Source organism: Schistocerca piceifrons, chromosome 2 (assembly GCF_021461385.2).
Source record: "Schistocerca piceifrons isolate TAMUIC-IGC-003096 chromosome 2, iqSchPice1.1, whole genome shotgun sequence".
NCBI classification, from domain to species: Eukaryota; Metazoa; Arthropoda; class Insecta; order Orthoptera; family Acrididae; genus Schistocerca; species Schistocerca piceifrons.
This window is the reverse complement of record NC_060139.1, coordinates 281,956,900-281,977,597: the sequence shown is the minus strand read 5'-3', so window position 1 is coordinate 281,977,597 and position 20,698 is coordinate 281,956,900. Positions and strand designations below refer to the sequence as shown.

Sequence of the window (20,698 nt, the reverse complement as noted above, 5' to 3'; positions counted from 1 at the left end):
TAATTATAATACTTTTAACAATTGTATTATGGGAATATAATAACAAAACCAGAAAACTAAATTTAGAAGTAATTTATAATTTTCATTTAACATAAATGATGCAAGAAAAGCTTCCACATGCAAGCTCACAAAATTGCTGTTGCAGAAAGATATCTGTGTAAGTCAAACCTGACAAGATATACAACACAACAATTTAAAGAGAAAATATTGACTTCCACGGCAATGTACAAACAGCCCATGTATTTTATCTAACGTAACAGCATGCCCTGAGGAATCATATGAAAAAAGCTGAACACACACATTCATGTTATCCGCAACTGGAGGGTTAAGTACACAGTTTCAAGCTAGATGACTTGCAGCGAGAACAATTCCCAAGATGACCCAATACAAATCCATAACAAATGGAAACCTACCCACAGAAGAGCTTTCAGAAAATAATTCTTAAACACTGCATTCAAAAATTTTTCACACAGTGCAATTTCAACAGTGATTTTACTAAATTTTCAATGTTTCCATAAACTGAGAAATAGTGACAGATGTGATGTCTGGCTTCTGGAAACTGTTCATTACATCAGTCTGCAAATCTAGCAAAGTTCTTCTATGGAACACCTTAATTTGAAATACATAAACAGTGTAGTTATTTTGCTACTTCACAAAGTTGTAATGTGTTTTCCAGTAATTACATTTTGTACACACATTTATAAATTACACAAAGTGTAAAATGGAAATAAATATACAAACCAGCTACATTCAGCAATAGAAATGGAACTGAACATGTAAATCTTTAATGCACTAAAGTCTGAAGTGCTCTTTAGGGGGAAACCCATTAATGATTTTTAACTTGGGATCTATTTCCCTACTTGTTCTGCACCCTTTGTTACACACCATACTAAGTTTTATCCTTTCCTCTTTTCCACAATGCCTGCAATGCATTACTGTAAAGCTACTTCTTGAGTGCTAATGCAAGGGTGTTAAGAACAGAGGTTCATGATTTGACCAGCACAGAGAAGTTAGCAGTTTTGGGGGTGGGGGAGGGGGGGGGGGGGGGGCAGAAGAAACTTCTTTTAATGGTGTCTCATTCCAATCCACCTCATGAATGCAGCCACTACATGCTTTCTGCTCACAAGGGAACCTTCCCATCGCACCCCCCTCAGATTTAGTTATAAGTTGGCACAGGGATAGGCCTTGAAAAACTGAACACAGATCAATCGAGAAAACAGGAAGAAGTTGTGTGGAACTAGGAAAAAAATAAGCAAAATATACAAACTGCGTAGTCCATGCGCACGGTAGGCAACATCAAGGAGAATGTTAGCTTACGAGCGTCGTGGTCCCGTGGTTAGTGTGAGCAGCTGTGGAACGACAGGTCCTTGGTTCAAATCTTCTCTCGGGTGAAAATTTTAATTTTATTATTTTCAGATAATTATCGAAGTTCAGGCACTCATACATAATCAACTTCGCTCTCCAAAATTCCAGGACATGTTCAGATTTGCTTGGACATATACAGAATTTGACGGTCTACGCACGGAAACATTTGAAAACTTAAAAAACATATGTTTTGACAGAGCACAGGGAAAACTGTGCGACTCAAACTGTTGCATTCATTTGATACAGTTTATGTGACAAACTCTTATGTTTTCATCACTTTTTTTGAAGTGATTATCACATCCACAAGAAAACCTAAATCGGGCAAGGTAGAAGAATCTTTTTACCCATTCGCCAAGTGTGCAAGTTAAGTGGGTCGACAACATATTCCTGTCATGTGACGCACATGCCGTCACCAGTGTTGTAAAGAATATATCAGACGTGTTTTCCTGTGGAGGAATCTGTTGACCTATGACCTTGCAATCAAATGTTTTCGGTTCCTATTGGAGAGGCACGTCCTTTCGTCTACTAATCGCACGGTTTTGCGGTGCGGTCGCAAAACACAGACACTAAACTTATTACAGTGAACAGAGACGTCAATGAATGAACGGACAGATCGTAACTTTGCGAAAATAAAGAAAGTAAAATTTTCACTCGAGGGTGGACTCGAACCAAGGACCTTTCGTTCCGCAGTTGCTCACTCTAACCACGAGACCACGGTGCTCATCAGCTATCATTGTCCTTTATGTTGCCTATCTTGCACATGGACTACTCAGTTTGTATATTTTGCTTATTTTTTCATAGTTCCACACAACTTCTTCCTGTTTTCTCGATTGATCTATGTTCAGTTTTTCAAGGCCTATCCACTGCGTCAATTTATAGCTAAATCTGAGGGGGGTGCGATGGGGAGGTTCCCTTGTCAGATGAAGCACCTGCGAAGTTTCTGATCTAACTGCATAACCAACTATTTTTCAGCATTCGGTACTTGGAATGGACCGTCAACTAGTACTGATTTAACTTTAATACAAATAGCCAATAAAAAGCATTAATAGCTACTGCATTTATAAATTAGACTGTGACCAATGACAAACTACTTGTTATCAAGTCTTCAACATCTCCTTACTCAGGTTTAGGGAAATGAGCACTCAAGAAAAAGTTTACAGACAGCAGTCTGTCATTTGAAGTCTAAATAACTTACTCTGCAAGGTCAAGATCTGACAAATTTTCATTAGCAACTATGCCTCACTGCTGTTACTGAGATGGCAGTATTTTCCTTAAACAAATGGTATTAACATTTACACACAATACGTTCACACTGATACTTGTAACTGGGGCCACAGAAACAGTAACTAAAACTGCTAGTTCTCTCTCACTTTCAGTAACAGGAACACAATGCAAAGCATACTTTTCTATATCAACATTACATTGCATTTGCTCAAATGCAATTATTTCTGTTAACTTTTTACATATTTATTCCTTCTTCTGTGGATCTGATAAATATATGGCCATAGCCAATTTTTTGGGACATTCTTGGTGTTAGCTTTACCTCAGCACAGCAAAGCCATGAAAATCTGTTATATGTTTCACACCTTAGAACATGTAACCTTTAAGTAAAATTAACTGAATATTGCCACCACGCTATTTAAGGTCTATCCATATAGTTTCACCAACTGTGTTGTTCTGTAGATTAGTTTGTTTGTTACCATGGTTATTTCAATTCACCAGTCTTCTGATCTCTTACTTGAATGCACCATTTGGCTTTATATGGTATCAATAGGGACAAGAAGAAATAAGTTTTACTGCTTAATTCTGTGCAACCTTTGACCAAATCCAGAGGCGTTTACAGTCCAATTTGGTGTCATATCTTTTACGATTTCAGTGCTATTTTTGACCCTGTTTCATACTTGGTTACATGAGAAATGGAATTGTTACTTAAAGATTATACAAATACATGAACCTCAGCCTGAAGGGAAAATTAAAGCAAAAAGCAATTTCAACATTGAACAACTATCAATTACAAATATAAAAAAACTTTTTGTTACCAGGTTTATTACATTTTTATTCGGGAAAAAACTAGTTTCGGTATTTTGTAACAAACACAAATTTCACATTACTTTGCTGAAAAAAAAAATTTCCATTATATTTTAGTGAAATTCTCCTGTCCCTACATATCAAAAATATCTAAATTCAATTTGTCAAGTAACACACTTAACTTGAAAACTGGAATGTAACTACTCTAAATTTCTCCAGAACTCTAACCTTTCTATGTGTTTACAAAATATTGGTGAACTGAAATGGAACACTAGTTCAGCATGCTGTCCACAGTTGAAATTAGATCATGAACAATCACACAGCGACAAATAATTTGTTCCACATATTTTATGGAAATTTACAAAATGTAACAATAGTGAAAGCTTTTATTTGACAGATAATTCACAACATGTATTGAATTAGAACTTAATACACATTACGGATTTTCCCAGTATCAAGTCCGGATCAAGGAAGTATAAGGGAAATGTTTTGAGCAGCTGAAATATTAAGACACACTATCTACTCTGGAGAGGTCTCTAGCATTACATTACAATGAGTAATAAAATAATTCGCATTATCTTTTTTACTGCTATAACCACACAGTGCTAAAATAATACAAACATTATAGCTGAAACACTCCAGGAAAATATCTACCAGAAATCTGTAAAGACAAAGATGTAACATGAAACCTCAAATCTGAGATTTCTACTGGTGATTTGTTAAAATTACCAATATGGAAGCATAATTTCAATTATCAACGTTATACTACTAGCATTATCTCCAAAACTTCTCAAAGCCAATGTTAAGTTTCACTGTGCACTGTTGGTTTATTTTAGTGTTAACAAAAAATTAACTACAAGATATAACTCTGAATACTAGTTGCTGCAAATTAGTTCTTAATATTATTGGACAGTCTAATAATTTGTATTCCAGCTACATTAACAAGTTAATTTCATACCCGAGTGCTCGATTGACTGTTATGTACCTATTTTTAATTTTAGTGATGTCTCCCTGGCAATATAGTAACCTCTAAACTACATAGGTCAACAATCTGTTCAAGAAGTTGCTTAGAAAGTCATTTTGTGTGAATAGCAAACTTAAAACTATAAGGACATGTTTTCTCTGTTGAATGTATTCCACTGCTGCTCTGTTATGAACATCAAACAATTCATTTTTACTAACATCTGCATCCATGCTGGGAAGGATAAAACTTAAAAGCACCAATTAACCAAACTAGTTACTGGAATGGTACTATTTACCTGCAGTAAAATCAACCGATACTATAATGCCACTATTACTTAAAACCACAGACTAGCAGCAATATTTCCATACTCGTTACAAGGGATGGAACTAAAACAGTTTGCTCAACACAAACAAAAACTTCATTTGCACAGCATCTCAAATGCTTAGTTGTTGCATCAATCTTCATCCTCCACTAGCAGTGCTCGTAAGTGACTCCAATTCAAATTCAAAGGTTTCAGTTCTATATTTCTGGCATAACCACTATTAATGATCCAAATACTGACAAACTATACAGCCCAAGACATATAAACGTTTTCACTCATTAAAATTTGTGGTACAGCGCATACAAAATTGCATAGTGGTAGTCTTGATACCATGACATTCTTAAATATAGCCAAGAATGTTTCAGGACTCTTCAGTGCACAAACTCCATCTGACAAGTTAACTAAAATTTTCTTACCTTGGAGGATGTGTCATGTATCCATTAGCCCCTGGACCTCCATCAAATCTGCCACGCTTTGGTGTTGGGCCTCCTTGGCTCATACCTCCTCTCTTACCTGGAGGTCCACCATACCTGTCACCACCTCCTCTCCCACCTCTATCACCCCTATCAAAGCCACCACGTCCTCTTCCACCGCGGTCCATTCCTCTACCTCTTCCTAGAAAGAGGATAATTATTTCAGGTCAATCCATTTAATACATGTAGCAAAGCATGTACAACTTTTCATCTAACAAAGTAAAAGCTGGGATGGAATAACAACATGAGTTAGGATAGCTTGCTATGCATAACAGAGGAGGCACTGAGCAGCAGATTGGCACAATGTTGTCACATTTCTGTTGACGACAAGCTTCAAACATACTGACTTTCGCGCACTTTAACTTTTACGGAAATCTTCTGTCTTTTCATATCGTTCCACAAACTCGAATTTTCTTTTCAAGTAACTTCTCTGCAAGTTCTACACTGTTATAATAATTATCCATGTATAGGTGATGCCACTTTCCGTAAGAAGGTGTCATTAGTTCCATCACTGTTTTTGCTAAAGGTTGTCTAGCACCTTGAATGAGGAAATTTATCCCGTACTCTAATCACACAGCATCCAAATGAATATGCCATATTTCTGTCCACGCCACAGATCATTTCTTCATCAATTGAGATGTTTTGACTCAGATTAAACGTTTCTTTAAATTTTTTGGAAAAATAATGATTTGCGAATTGTACTTTGAAAAGCCAGTCGGTATTATCCGGTTTACTGTTGTTGGAAAAATGTAAAAATGGTAATATTTGTCTGAATCGGTTGTGGGAAATCGTTTTGCGAAATATCAGTGTGTGTATCAACGGATTCGTTTACCAGTAATTATCGATCCTTGCTTTTTTTTTTATTCCCATAAGGGTAGCAAGCCCAAATCTTTTCTAAATTCGAGTCCCGTAACGTCAACAAATTGGGCCTTTTTTTATCCAGTTTCCTTCTACTGTAATTTTGACTGTAAAACTTATTGGTTTCATTGCTAATATATAGATTGTTCCTAATATATAATTCTACGATACCAACATGACTCTGTATCTTTGGGAAATGTGTGCGGACCCAGAGATCCTTCAATTTTATTATTGGTCCTCAGTAGATCAGTCTGTCCTTCATCTGATTCACCCGAATCAGTTGGCAACCATAGCATTTGCAGAATTCTTCTTGGATGTCTTTCACTATCTTCCGACATTTCTGCATCTCTCACTTTTTTATATCCAATGTCTTCTTCCCAATCAGCCAAGTCGTCCGGAATGTCAGACAAGACGTCCGTGCATTCATCATAAATAATCATATCGTCTCTTTCGTCTGCCATGATGAAAGTGCACAAGTACTTATAAAAACAAAAAACTTGTTGACGTGTGTAACTTGTTACCTAAACAAAACACAAACAGAATGAAAAGATACTGAAGTGCTATCACCGGCCACTGCGCGATACTATGCTCACGACACCACTGTGGTGTCGCCAGCCATTGGCCGCTATTTCACGCACGACACCACTGTGGTGTTGCCGGTTGGCAAAGTGTTAACAGCCAACAGTCTACTTCTCATTGTGCTGCTCGAATTTTCACTTTCTGTGCCATACAATAAGTTACTCCAATTCTTTGATCCCTTGCACAATCTTTCTGCATTTAAGTTTTCCTCAAATAACACAAAATTATCGTTTCTTAATTAGGTACGGGAAATTTTTGGAAGTTGTCAGTAATTTTGAAAACTGAGTAGATTTATTGGAAAACATTTTATACGAAGTAGATGAGACATGAGAAGTGACCCACTGTATTACTAATGAAATTTGGAACAAAAATAAAAGACTGAAATTCTTGATTAGTCGGGAGACTTAGGAGGAGCTCTGCATGTGACTGATCAGATTGCCATTGACATCAGAGACACAATGTTCAGTAATAGCAAATACTGGTGCCAAAAGAACTTTGACACCAGCAATACACATACCAAACAAGTGATCTCAGTCTCGTCATCAGAATCATCATGTCAGTTTGCCAAAAGCAAATTAAGTATCATATCAATGTATTATAACCACTGCCTTACTTTAGAAGTGATGTATTAATGTCATCTCATAATATTTACGGCACCTTTAATGAATGATCCAGTAATTTAGAATTTAGCAGTACACAGATGTGCAAGAACGTATTTTGGCAGAAGCATAAGATTTAAGTTAACAATACATTGTAGGAGCATACTGATGTGAGTTCAGCTCACACTGCCAAACTTAACAAATGACAGAACACCTACAGAAAACTGACAATGACTGAGGAACTGTAATTGCTTACACTATAGAAGTTTCGAACCACTTATTTGCTGACAACCCCAACATATTTTTTCAATTATATTAATACAATTTACTGCCTAACTTCCATTAAGTTAGAGCTTTAACAGTCAATTCTGACAAACTTATTAGTTCTGAACATTTTCGTATCTGGTCTTTATCATTAAATATACTTAGTAACAGCATTATGATCATTGCAATACACATCCACAATTTGTCACAAACTTAAAATCTAAAAATTTTGGCTTCCAAAGTCATATTTGACAAAGAGACAGTAAAGGGTAGTCATAACATCAAAGGAAAATACTACTCGAAATGGAGAACTATCTCAAGGAGGTACTACAAGGACCAATTCAAGGCCCAATTTTTTTTTTTTTACATAAATACCAGTTTTATTCCCTGATGACACATCGGTAGCAACAAAAAATAAAAATGCACAAGAAATTCCAGAAAACGTCGAACTCTAGAAAATCTAGATGTGTGGTTCCATTTAAATGGCCTAAAACTAATTTAAAAACCACAGCTTATGCATTTAAAGATAAAATAGTCCAAAATAAATGATATTCAAATTATGTGCAAGAGTCTGGAACTAAACAAAGCAGAATGTGTTACATTCTCAGGACTGCAGTTGGACAGAAATCTGTAATCGTCTTCACATGTAGACTATTTAAAAAATAAATTGAACAGCCCGACATTTGCTATGTCAATCTTAGCCAATGTCACTGCCATAGACACGAGAAAGGTAGTATACCATAGCTACTTTGAGGCAATACTGAGATACAGCATTGTCTTCAGGGGAAATGCCAGCAATTTGCAAAGAATATTACCTTTACAGAAAAAAGAACATGTGTAGCACAAAGCCACGAGAATCTTGTCGGCGACAATTACAAGACCTAAACATCTGCTCCATCACAGTATTTATACAAAATCATTCTTTTCACAAATATTAATCCACAATTGTCTACTTCAAATAACATCCGGCACATATATGAAACTACAAACAAAGCAAGTATCATGCATCCTACACGCAGAATCTTTTTGCGGAGACCCCACAATATATGGGGATGGAAATATACAATCAGTTAAAAAAGACAAATTTTCTGAAAAGACAGACTGATTCAGTAAAAAGAAAATTACATAGCACTCTTGTACAAAAATGCTATTATACTATTGATGAATTTTTTAATGATGATCTGACCATTTCAACAGGATAAAAATTAATAGTGTGTGTCTTTATATATTCAGATATTTCACAGGTCTCGTAAATGTTTTGTTCTACATACAATCCATTATAGTTATTAGCTTGACGAGCCTCCTGTACATTAAATGATTTTACATGTATGTTACAAGACAATAAAATTCTGTTTCCGATACGTCCACAGCCTGTGTTATCCAATGTCTCTCTTACTTATGTTCCTTTGAACAACTATTTCACTTTACTATTCATTTATCTGTCTTGATGGTGAAATATATCCTCAAATAGTAAATAAACAGCTTTAGTTTTGTAATATGAATAGAGCTCTTTGGTTTGATTACTTTCATTTCAAATTTAATATCTCAGAAAACTTTGCTATTAATGGCTTTTTACTGATTCTTTAATAATTGTGTCACTAACTGATCTGGCTTTTCGACATGGATCAATTTGGTATTATTATGTTGGTACTGTTGTCAGCTGAAATCAAGAGAAAAATGCACCTCTACTGTCAGATTCAGATCGAATCTTCTTGGATGAAATAATCAGGAATTCAGATCTCTGGGTGGGGCCTAATGAGGCAAATGTTTTCAGCAAAAACAAATCTGATTGTCTACAGAATATGAGAATGGCTGTGTTGAAGTTATATATAGTGGTATTTAGTTGAATTAGGTGACAAAGAACAGAATTTCTGATGAAACAAAAGAAAGTAGAGATGTGATGGGTTATGAACAGCACAGTGAACACATCATAGCCAAGGTAGGTTACAAAGCCAGCACCAATTACAGTGGTACACTGGTTCCATATATGAATACAAAAATACTTTACACTGTACAATGACTTACAAGAAAAGATACGGGTAAGGGTGAAATTTACTTACGATGGGGACTGGAAGTAGGTAGCAGAAGAAAAAATTGAGCAGGCTGGCGAAAAAGGGTAGAAAGGGAAACAGCTTGGCAGAAACTCACACTGAGCAGTTTCAGCACTGACAGCATTTGGTTTAAGAAACAGGAAAGAAAATTTTACACATAGAAGAAACCTCGTCAGGATGTTTCAAATGAAAAATACAGTGCTAAAACTTGAGATTTGGAAACCAGATTTCAATCTACAGAACATTTATAGTGGCAGATGTGGCCTGACATTCCCTGTTTACGAACTGCAGATTAAACTACAGAAACTTATAAAGGTAGTAAATTATGGATATAAACTGAAAGATGATGAGGATAGTTTCAAAATAGTATTGGGCAAGGGTTACGAACATATCCACACTTCCAAACTACTGGCCCAAAGCCCACCAAATAAATCATGAAATGATAACAGCTCAATACAATTAGCCGCCTGAAATCATTCTTATGAGCCCCTTACCTCCAATCGTACTTTTAAATCCATATTTGACTTTTTTTCTTAAATTGTTCATTTCAGTGGCCGAAAACTCTACAGTTGCTTGCATATCAAAACTTCTGCCCTTCCCCACGTAACGAATGTTCCTTCGAAGTATTTTACTGGGACAACGTTTATTTGTAAGATGACATTCTACAGTCTTAATAAGACACTGAATGGCGTCTGCTCATCTATGCAATCATTTAACAGTTAATGTTTGTTGGGCAACATTTACTTTTACTGTAGGTTCTTAAAATACCAAATTCAAACAAGAAACATACATGTTAAGGTGACTTACTGCATTACACAATTTCTTTTGCTTTTTAAATTTAATGTTTACTGATCATTAATACTAATATACTACAGTGTCAGATCTTCGCTAATAACTGCAATGTGTATTTAGGGGGGGGGGGGGGAAACGTGAACAGTCACAATGAATTGTCGAAGCACCATACATACCTCTTGTAAAAGTTCCTCTTCCATCACCACCACCTCTAGAACCAAATTCACCACGGCCTCTTGTTCCCATACCACCTCTGCCCCTGAAACAACCATTTATAACATACGATCAATGTAACATTATAAAATTTGTGACTGAGCTGTTACGACAATGTCTTAAACATGATTTTTTTGGTAAACCTATCGTCTCATCTACAAATAAAAAGTATATTTACCAACTAACTTTTGAATATGCTGCTGTCCTAAAGATTGACCAGACTGCCAACAAAAATCAGGGCCAACATTCAATACCAGGGAATATCAGTGGCATAAGAACTTCGGAACACCAACCCTTGTACTGAAACTATCTACTCAGTCATCTGAATCATCTTGTCAGTTTTACTACAATCTTCGAAGTAACATGTCAAAATATGCATAATAATTAAGATCGAACAGATGCAACATTTTACAGCATTTGAAAATAAATTTAACTCTACATTATGAGGTCAACAGCTCAAAGTATGGTGGACAGAGGTGTGCATGCATACACCAAACCAGGACACTGTCGACTATTTCATAAAAAAGAACATCACGCAGCTGTATACCACATTGGGAATAACTTTAAAAGTTTTGTAAGGCCTGAGATTAGTAGCAATGATGTGGCCACGGATTCTAAGAAAGGTTATGTGGCTATTTCCTACGGTTGAGCAGATGGGTAGAGTACACTATTCTCTTTTTAAGGAGCTATTCTGTGGCTGGCTAATACAAAATCATGTGTCTTAAATTTTCTATTACACTCCCCTATAATAAAATTATGTGGTAGAGGAAAAAACAATTTCAACATTAAGGGCTGACTGTATACACACCAACCTCCATGCAGCGATTTTGACATTAGTTCAGAAATTTAACTCCGTCCAAGGCTCTGCTATGTTGCAGAACATTAAATTTGGATCCACAGGCTGATCTAAATTAGACTGAAGAATGCTTGGCAATACCACTAGAATCAGCTGTTGACAAGATTATTATGCTTCGAACAGAACCATTACTCTTACATTGTAGGTGTCATGTTACAAAGATGGAGGAAAGGGAAGCAGAAAAAAAGGAGTGCTCCTCAAAGTTCTCCCCATATAAAAAAGGAGTTTGTTGCTGGAAACCACATTGCGCCAATACAGAAAACAGAATGCAAAAGAACCAATAAAGTTACGATGGCCAACAAGAAAAAGACCAACTTTTTATGTAAACACACTTACTGAATTCTGCAATGTGAGTCCTATTAGCTTCATTTTCTGTTGCTATTGGGATTTCTTGGTAAGCAGATTCTCATTCTGATGTCATATGTGGCACTTCATATACATTATTAGACACTGATTTAGCTGAGCATCACATTCCTTGTACAGTTAATGGAACCATCCACGATTATTTCAAAATGTCTTTCCACTTTTGGCACCAGGAGATTTGAGGGAGATATGGGTGCATCAAATAGCACTACAACACCAGGAAACTCAATATTTGACAAAAATCATGCTGCATGTTGATAAGCATGTTGATAAGTTGTTTATTCAGTGAGCCAATGCAGCCTGTTATCTTGTGTACGGTTCTCCAAGCTGTTTCTGCATCTGTTATAAGCAGATCACAAACCGCCATCTGAAGCTTACTTTAGCATAAAATCGAATTGTTAGAAATAGCATGCACATCAGTCATTGGGTAGTTTCCTTTGGTTGGTTTCACAGATACTGAGGAACCTTACTTTTAACTGCTGCAAAGTATTTTTGTGTAAGTAAAACCTCAGGTTAAATGATCTCATTTAATTTCGAGAACGAGTTTGCCCTTTGTCTTCCCGATTAGGGACACATCAGAATATTCATAACCGTAAAGTACATGAAAGGGAACAACAAATTTCATTAAAGAATAAATACACTGAGAAGCAAGGTTTCTACATGATGTTCTTGAACTTCCATCACAAATGATTATTACTGGACACTTTTGTACGCTAAAAACTTTTGCTTGGTTAGATGAGTTACCCTGGAATATGATCACATATGACAACAGAATGAAAGCAAGCAAAGTATGCAAGTTTTTTGTTTTATCTTCTACATCTGACAATTCTCCCCACAAATACAGACTTGTTTAGGCTCTTCAGCAATTCTATGGTATGCCCTTTCCAGTTTAATTTATTATCGAGTTGTAATCCCAGAAATTTAACACTGTCAGCCTCTTCAAACTGCTCGTCTTCACGTGTTATACAAAAGCTGGAAGTAAATCTCTTACAGGTTCTGGACTGCATGTAATGGATATTTTCAAAGTTTAATGACAGTGAATTAGCTTTAAACCATTTATTAATGTTAGTGAGGATTTGATTAGCAGCTATTTCTAAATCTGTACTTTATTTGCTACTTATTGCAATGTTTGCATCATCCACAAACAAAACAACTTTAGCATCTGACAATGTAAAAGACAAGAGACCATTAATGTACACATGAGAAAACAACAGACCCAAGATGGAATGTTGAGGAACACCACATTTAATTAATTCCCAAGCAGATGAAGACAGACTGCTTACTGCACCGGTATTTCACAATGACACCCTTTGTTTCCTGTTAGATACAACACAAACCATTTTGCAGCCCTGCCGGTGATACCGTAATACACCAATTTACTTAAAAGAATGCTGCAATTCACACAAACTGGAAAAAAATTTCAAAAACTAGAGCTTCCGAAACAATAGTATGACTAATGCCTGATAAACACTTTGCTAAAAGACTGTTTTATTCATCAAAAAACTTGCAACTGTCAAGACAGCTTAAAATACTTTTCCAGTAATTAAAATTAACACATGCATAGTTACCATGAAAACAATTATTGACAAAATTATTTAATGGGATCGATAAAGTATCTACTCACCTCGTGGCAGCAGAAAACACACACACACACACACACACACACACACACACACACACACACACACACACACACACACACAGCTGTAATGGTCAAGCTTTTGGAGCCAGTGGCTCCTCTTTCAGGCAAAAGGGTTGAAGGGGGAAGGAAGAGGGGTGAAGGAAAAGGACTCTAGAGACCTAAGAAAAGGGGTAGATTTTGGGAAAGTCACCCAGAACGGCAGGTCAGGGGAGGCTTCCCATACAGGATGAGAAGGAAAAACATTGTTGTGGACTGCATTTGACAAGATTTGAAAACTGGAAAGCTTAAATGTGGAAGACAATGTAATATGCCGACAGAGGTTACTGCTTGAACATCATGCATGTGTTAGTAACGGTGAAAAGCTAAGTGCATTGTATGTAACAGTGGTGGGAGTGGAATGGTGGAAAAATACACGGGAAAGACAATGGAAGATGTAGAAAACTAAAATGGAGAGAAGCAAAGAGTAGTTACAGTGAAGAAATGTTGAGAAGGATGAAATTAACATAAATTAAGGTGAGAGGCAAGGACATGTTGTAGTGCTAGTTCCCTCCTGCTGAGTTCTGAGAAACTGGTGTCTGAGGCAAAAATCCAGATGGCATATGTGGAGAAATACATGCTAAGGTCAGGAATGTCATGTTGTAAAGCATGCTCTGCAACAGGATATTGAGAGTTGCTAGTATACACCCTCTGCCTATGACTATTCATCCTAATTGATAATTTTGTGGTAGTCATGCCAATGTAGAAGGCCAAACAGTGTTTACATAACAGCTTGTATATGACAGATGTCATTTCGGCAGGTGGCTCTCCACTTGATAATATGTCTTGCCAGTCACAGGGTTGTTAGAGATGATGGTAGGAGGATGGATAAGGCAAGTCTTGCAGCATGGATGGTCACATGGGCAAGAGCTATAGGGTAGGGAGATGGCTGCAGAAGCAGCATAGGGTCTGACAAGAATTTTGTGGAGATTGGGAGGACAGCAGGAAGCTATTTTAGGTGTGATGAGCAAAAATTTAGGACAGAATAGATCTTATTTCAGGGCATGATTTTAGGAATTCATGGCCCTGTCGAAGTAGCTAATTAACACATTCCAGACCAGGATAACACTGAGTCAGCAATGGTGTGCTCCGAAGTTGTTTCTTGGAGGGATCAGCAGTACCAGGTTTGGATGTGATGACCCAGGCAATTTCTTCTTTAACTAGGCTGGTTGGGTAATTACATGCAGTGATGGCTGTGGTGAGAATGGTGGTGTATTACTGTAAAGAGTCTACATCTGAACAAATACGTTTTGGATGCCAAGGCTGTATGGGAGGGAATGGTTGACACGTAAAGGATGGCAACTGTCAAAATGTAAGTATTGTTATTTGTTGATATGTTTGGTGTGGATGGAAGTGTGTAGCTGGCCTCAGTTGAGGACGAGATCAACATCATCAAGGAAAGTGATATAGGATTCAGAATAGGACCCTGTGCAATTTAACTGGAAGAAGGTATTCATAGATTCAAGGAATATTAGCAGGTCGGCCTCACCATGAGTCCATATGGTACAGATATCAGTGCACCTAAACCAAATTCCACACACCAGCAGTGCTTCACCACCCTCCCTCAGAAGGAAAAGAGTCCTGTGCAGAATTCCAAGCTCTACGTTCCCTAAAAGCTGATGACTCCATCATATCCTACCATTATAGTACTTAACCGAATTTTGAAAACAAGTGAAGCTGCATGGTTTGCCTGCTTTACCACTGCTCCAAGAAGAAAGTGAATCTCATCCAATGATACAATGATTTTGCTACCAAGCATGTACTAGATCTAAACCTCATGAATAATGGTAGCATACATTCTTTTTGTTTCTTACAACACCATACAGACGACAAATTCCACTGGCACATTTTCACTTAATAGGGTGACATGATATGAATTATTCCACAAAGTTGAAAATTTACAGGGCTTTGCCAATTTATATATAACTGATCAGATTGCCATTAACAGCAGAGACACAGTGTTCAGTAATAGGAAATACTGGTGCCAAAAGAACTTCGACACCAGCAATACACATACCAAACACGTGACCTCAGTCTCGTCATCAGAATCATCATATCAGTTTGGCACATCAAATGTCTATCAGTTTACAATAACCACTGACTTTAAAAGTAACCTATTGCTGTAAACACACAATGAGGCATCGTGAACAAATGATCCTTCAGAATTTCACTACACACAGGACAAGTAACCTTACCTTACAAATTACCTTCCAGTGTAAGACAAAGACAAAATAATCTAGAACCTGTAGTTAGGCACAAAGTCTACATCATTGTGGTTTATTATTTTTTTTAAGAGACTTATTACTTTAAATGTTCAACAAGGCACAAATTTATATAAATTCAGTATTTAGTTGTCAGAGAGAGATAGCACCAATTTTGCGATCTAGATGAAGCTTAGGTCACATGGTGTAAGAGCTACTAAGATTATAAATCTGGGCCCTTCTCTGCTGCTATCAATACCATCATCCTCACTCTTCAACTGAAGCAATTATTTTAGTACAATCTAATGCCAAAGTATCCAAAAACTGTACACAGTGTTTACCCCATTGTAAAGCAAGCTCTTCGCAAATTCCATAATTTGAAAAATACAGGGTCATCTTGCATTCACAGATAAGACTATTGCTGTTGATGTTAACATTTTTATCTTTCACAATATCTTAATATAGACATCTCACAGTTACAGATGCAGCTTTGGTAACAGGTTACAGGCAGAGTTTTTAAAGATTACTGTGTGTCAGCTAATGTCAGTATATATGTGAAACATACGAAGTAAGATTATCATCCTATTGGCTACCCACAAACTGTATCTTGCTAACCTGTGAGCATTAGACACATACTAGTGTGAGTGGTGGTTTCTCTGATCTAGACTTCAGCCCAAGGGACAGTCTGACACTAACAAAGGATTATCTCTCAGAAAACTTGCACCATGACAACAAATGAAACACTAGCTTTAATAACAATGCCAAAGCTGCCACTGGTCTACAGCAATGCTGATTTTTTAAGTTAGCTAGTTTTAATTCAAAGTTGCAAGACTTATGCCGATTCAGTTATAAGGAGCACTTTGCTATTATTGTCAGTGTTGTAGGAATCGTAAACAGCAGGTATTGATAATTGATGCAAATTCTGAATGAAGACAGTGGAGAAATTTCTACACCTTCATACATAATCACAGAATTCAAATCATGTACTGTCTGGTGTGATGGGAGTGGGGCTCACATTATTACTTAATGCACTCAGCAACTTCACACGGCATACGATGTAAAACTATTTAGCATCACAACCAATCTAAAGAAACATCATGACTATCAGCTACGCCGTAAGGCCATCAGTGACCAGAAGCCTGTTTATTTTGGTCAATGTGAAGGGCATGTGCATTGAAAGTATTAACATACACAGTTCTGGCAATGAGAAGGCCAGAGTAACAGTTTGGGTGCACTAACAGGCGGATAGAATTTCTACAATATCTGATTCTTCACAGGAAAACAACACTAAAAGAAAAACTGCCTGCACGACTTATCTTCAGATGCCAAGAAAACGGATGGACGACAAATAACCTGGCACCAGATTGGTTTGATGTGATTTGGAACAGAATACCAGGCCCTATCCTTAACAGAAGAAAAATGTTGGTTTGTTTTCATGGAACACTCCAACCAAGAAATTAAGGATCTGATAGCAAAGAGCATGCATAGTGGGTAATAATTCCCGGCGGCATGGCCTCACAACTTCAAGTAATGAAAGTTGTGGTGAAATCTCTCCAGGCTCAGCTGCAAGACCTTCACAGTTAGTGGCTTCAAGAAGGGGAGGGTTGTCCCTCTGCCTGGGGCAGAATCTTGAGTGAATCTTATACTAGGCACACACTTAATATTCCACAATCAAAGAGTCAAATGACAGTCTAACTATACTGTTCTCAGTAAATACACCCAAAGTGTATAAACAAGATACACCATGCTAAATGGATGCAGACAAGAAAGAAATTACCAGATTTCCCATATGAAAACGCACTGTTTCCGTGTTAAAGTGACAATACTTTCCCTTGGAACTGAAAGACTTGTCATTTGAATGGTTAAGGTTTTATACACTGGCATAGGACTTCCGATAACTTAAGAAACAAAACCCGGGACGGAGTGACCATGGGTTTTTGAAAGATCTTTGATCAGCAGCAACACATATGCTCCATATTTTAATATTACAAAAGTATAAATTTTAGTTACACCAAACACAGCATGTTAGTTTCTGAAGCATAGGAAAAGTTAATGGTTTACAATGATATAGTATAATTACAAGAAAAGGAAAGCTTTCACACATACTTGTCTTTTTTTGCATGTGTTACCCTTAGACTCATCACACAAATGTGCCAGTAAAATTGTAAGTAATGACAAATGCGTGGTCATCTGGTTCCAAAATTTTTAAGCGGCTGGTCCTCAAAAGATTCAGTTTTAAATGAGAGCAAAAGGTTCTGCGATTTAAGAGATTCATCATACATACACTTAACATAATTAATCTTGAGTGAAAAGAAACCACCATTTGCAATATTTCAGAGAGTGCCAGAAAAAAGGCGTTACTTCGCATGCACTGCTACAATGGTGTAAGAAGCCCTTGCTTAGTGTTTGCTCTACCCATATGCCATTTATCACATTTCTCTTTGGAATTTTATGTGTAGTTGTGCATCACTGGATTATGTGCGGCATTGCTGCATGTTGTTCAGAAGAGACATGCAGAGTTATTGAACTTGGGGCAATTGTTTTATCATATTCTATCCAGATAAGGTATGCAAAATAAAAACAGGCCTCAACATAGAATTCATTTCAAAACTAATTGAAAGTACTCTTAATTACTTTGCTATGTGATGATTTTAATTAACATAGAAATTTTCAATTTGTATTCCGCAATACTGTTATGTAGCATCCACATACCACTGCAAAAACCTATTAAGAAGGAATACAAATTTCTCGCAAAAATTTAAAGTTGTTTCTATACACCAGAACTAAGAATAGTAAGTTTTTTATGACTTTTCCAAACTGTGTAAAAATTAATGTTATTTGTGAGGCCAAGAAACTGTATAACTGGCAGTTTATATTCTATTCCAGGAGTAAATATAAAGCCTTGTCGGGAGTTACACCAATAAAACACTGGGTGCTGTAAGTCTACAATTATCGAAGAATGGCATTCTGCAAATTTAAGATTTAAACATAAACTAACAAAGCCTCGAAGAGGTACCACACAGATGTTGAAACATGTCTTGTGACTGAAAAACTATGTTTCACGGAACGCAGATATGTAAAATTCTGCTAAACCTGTCAATATATTTGAAACAAAACATTTTACTGAATACAACTGACCAAATTTGCTTGCTTATTAGCCATGAAATGAACACCTGTATATCTGTATGTATATGCTTCAAGGGATCTTACATTATGAACAGGACATTAGAGGATACTCCAAGAGCAATAGAATTTCGTGAACCATACTAAATACACAATTTGGATCAAAGTGCACATTCGTGTAATGATTCAAAATGAAGTAGCACCCAACTTATTTGAGCTTTTCAGTGTAGTTTTTGGGATGCAAATTTTCTTGGGGTACCAGTACTGAATTATGTTGTTGGTTCTTTATTAGAGCCTAATGCCTTACATTCCAGAAGATGAAACTGTGCAGTTGAAATTCCACGAACAGTTGAAACTAGCAAATAGTGTGGAATGAAACACTTTACTTCAAATAAACTGACGTCCTCTGCATAAAATATTAATAAAATTTCTTTAACAAACTAACAAAAGTAACTGCACTGTTCCACAAGATGAATAATGCTCGACTGCCAATGATATAGAAATAAAATCAGAAAACAAGCTAATAACATTTTAGTTTCCTGTAATTATGTGAACTATTTTAATTAATTTGATGGTTCCCAAGCAGAGAATTTGTTTTTTTCCATTTGACATGAGAGCTGTGAATGAAGAGAAAACAGCAAAATCATGAAATGTAAACATGGGTCATGTGGAGACTTCACCCCCCTCCCCCCCAAAATACAACTCAAGACTGTTGTGTCAGAAAATTTCTTCTGGGTACAGGTAGCATCTGGCTGCTTGCTGGTACTGGTTATATTGCTAATAGCGACACATCAAGTACCCAGAAGAGAGAGAGGCACTGCCCATACACAACAACTGCACATGCATGTGAGCACGCTGCACAACTGCTCAAACATAATGTGAACAGTTGCTACGTCATGCTCATTGAAAGCAGTTTTTTTGTTATGAAGTACTGCAGTCTTCAAAAGTCTTTGACACATTTTGCTGTTGGTAGATGCTTGTGTGTGCACTGTTTTTTGTTGTTAATTGCACTTTTTCTTTGCAACTGAAGTTTTATCTCAGAGTTTTTATATAGTTTGTTTTACTGCTGCAGTATTATTCTGCAGCAGAGGGATAAAGTAAAATTCTTCATCAGATTATTGGTTCTTATCAGTCAAAATTACAAAAATTTAATTGAAAACCAAAACAATGGGAAATTCTCAGAATTCTAAAAAATTGTGGGTTTTTCCCAGTTTTGGTATTTTCCAGGGAGTATAAATGCTGAAATAGAAACCCTTTAGAGAGGCAACAAAGTCAAGTACAGCAAGGTGAGAACTAGTCTAAAAGGAAACAAAATTAATGGAGAGAGGGTGAAAGAATGATTCACTACAGGCAGAAGAGGTATACAGAAGCAGCAAATGGAAGGGGAAGAAACTGAAATAATGAAACTTTAAACTTTAGGAAAATTTATCAATATTTGCTGACATACTCAATATCAATTTTCCAATCAATTCAATCATTAGCTGCAGTAAACAACCTGATGAATAAATTAAAATGTTTGTAATATGTTATCATACTAGTAATTACTCGGTGCTACATTTGCCACAAACTACACAGCACACAATAAATGCATATGTACCACTACTTTGCCTTGGTTCCTTACAACAAATCTACCACAGATTTTGCACCAATGTTCAAGAATGGCAAGGAGGTGAGACACCCTAGATGTTCCTTGCAAAATTTAACAGAACTTACCTCCCTGGTGTGAATCCACCACTACCTCCTCCATGATCTGCTCCACCACGGCCCATACTACTACCCCCCCTTGAGGGAGGTCCTCCCCTGCCACCTCGACTCGGGGGTCCGCCGCGCATCATTCCTCTTCCACGACTATATTAGGAAACCACATTTCAACACTTTCTTATTGAATACCACTGAATGCAAATAATTTTACTGCTTTACACATGATACCCAAATGTTCTTACAACACAACTGTATAGGTTCTTAAAGT

At 36.7% G+C, this 20,698-nt stretch overlaps 1 protein-coding gene across 1 annotated transcript in view; it reads right to left on the bottom strand.

Moving 5' to 3' along the window:
- Positions 1-20,698, bottom strand: part of LOC124776641 (glycine-rich cell wall structural protein 1.0-like) — a 60,386-nt gene that overhangs the window by 24,888 nt on the left and 14,800 nt on the right. Inside the window, exons 3-5 of the mRNA XM_047251731.1 lie at positions 20,443-20,577; positions 10,472-10,554; positions 5,096-5,294 (exon numbers count right to left, since the gene is read on the bottom strand). Of these exons, the coding sequence (XP_047107687.1) occupies positions 5,096-5,294; positions 10,472-10,554; positions 20,443-20,577 (417 nt within the window). The remainder of the gene's footprint in view (positions 1-5,095; positions 5,295-10,471; positions 10,555-20,442; positions 20,578-20,698) is intronic.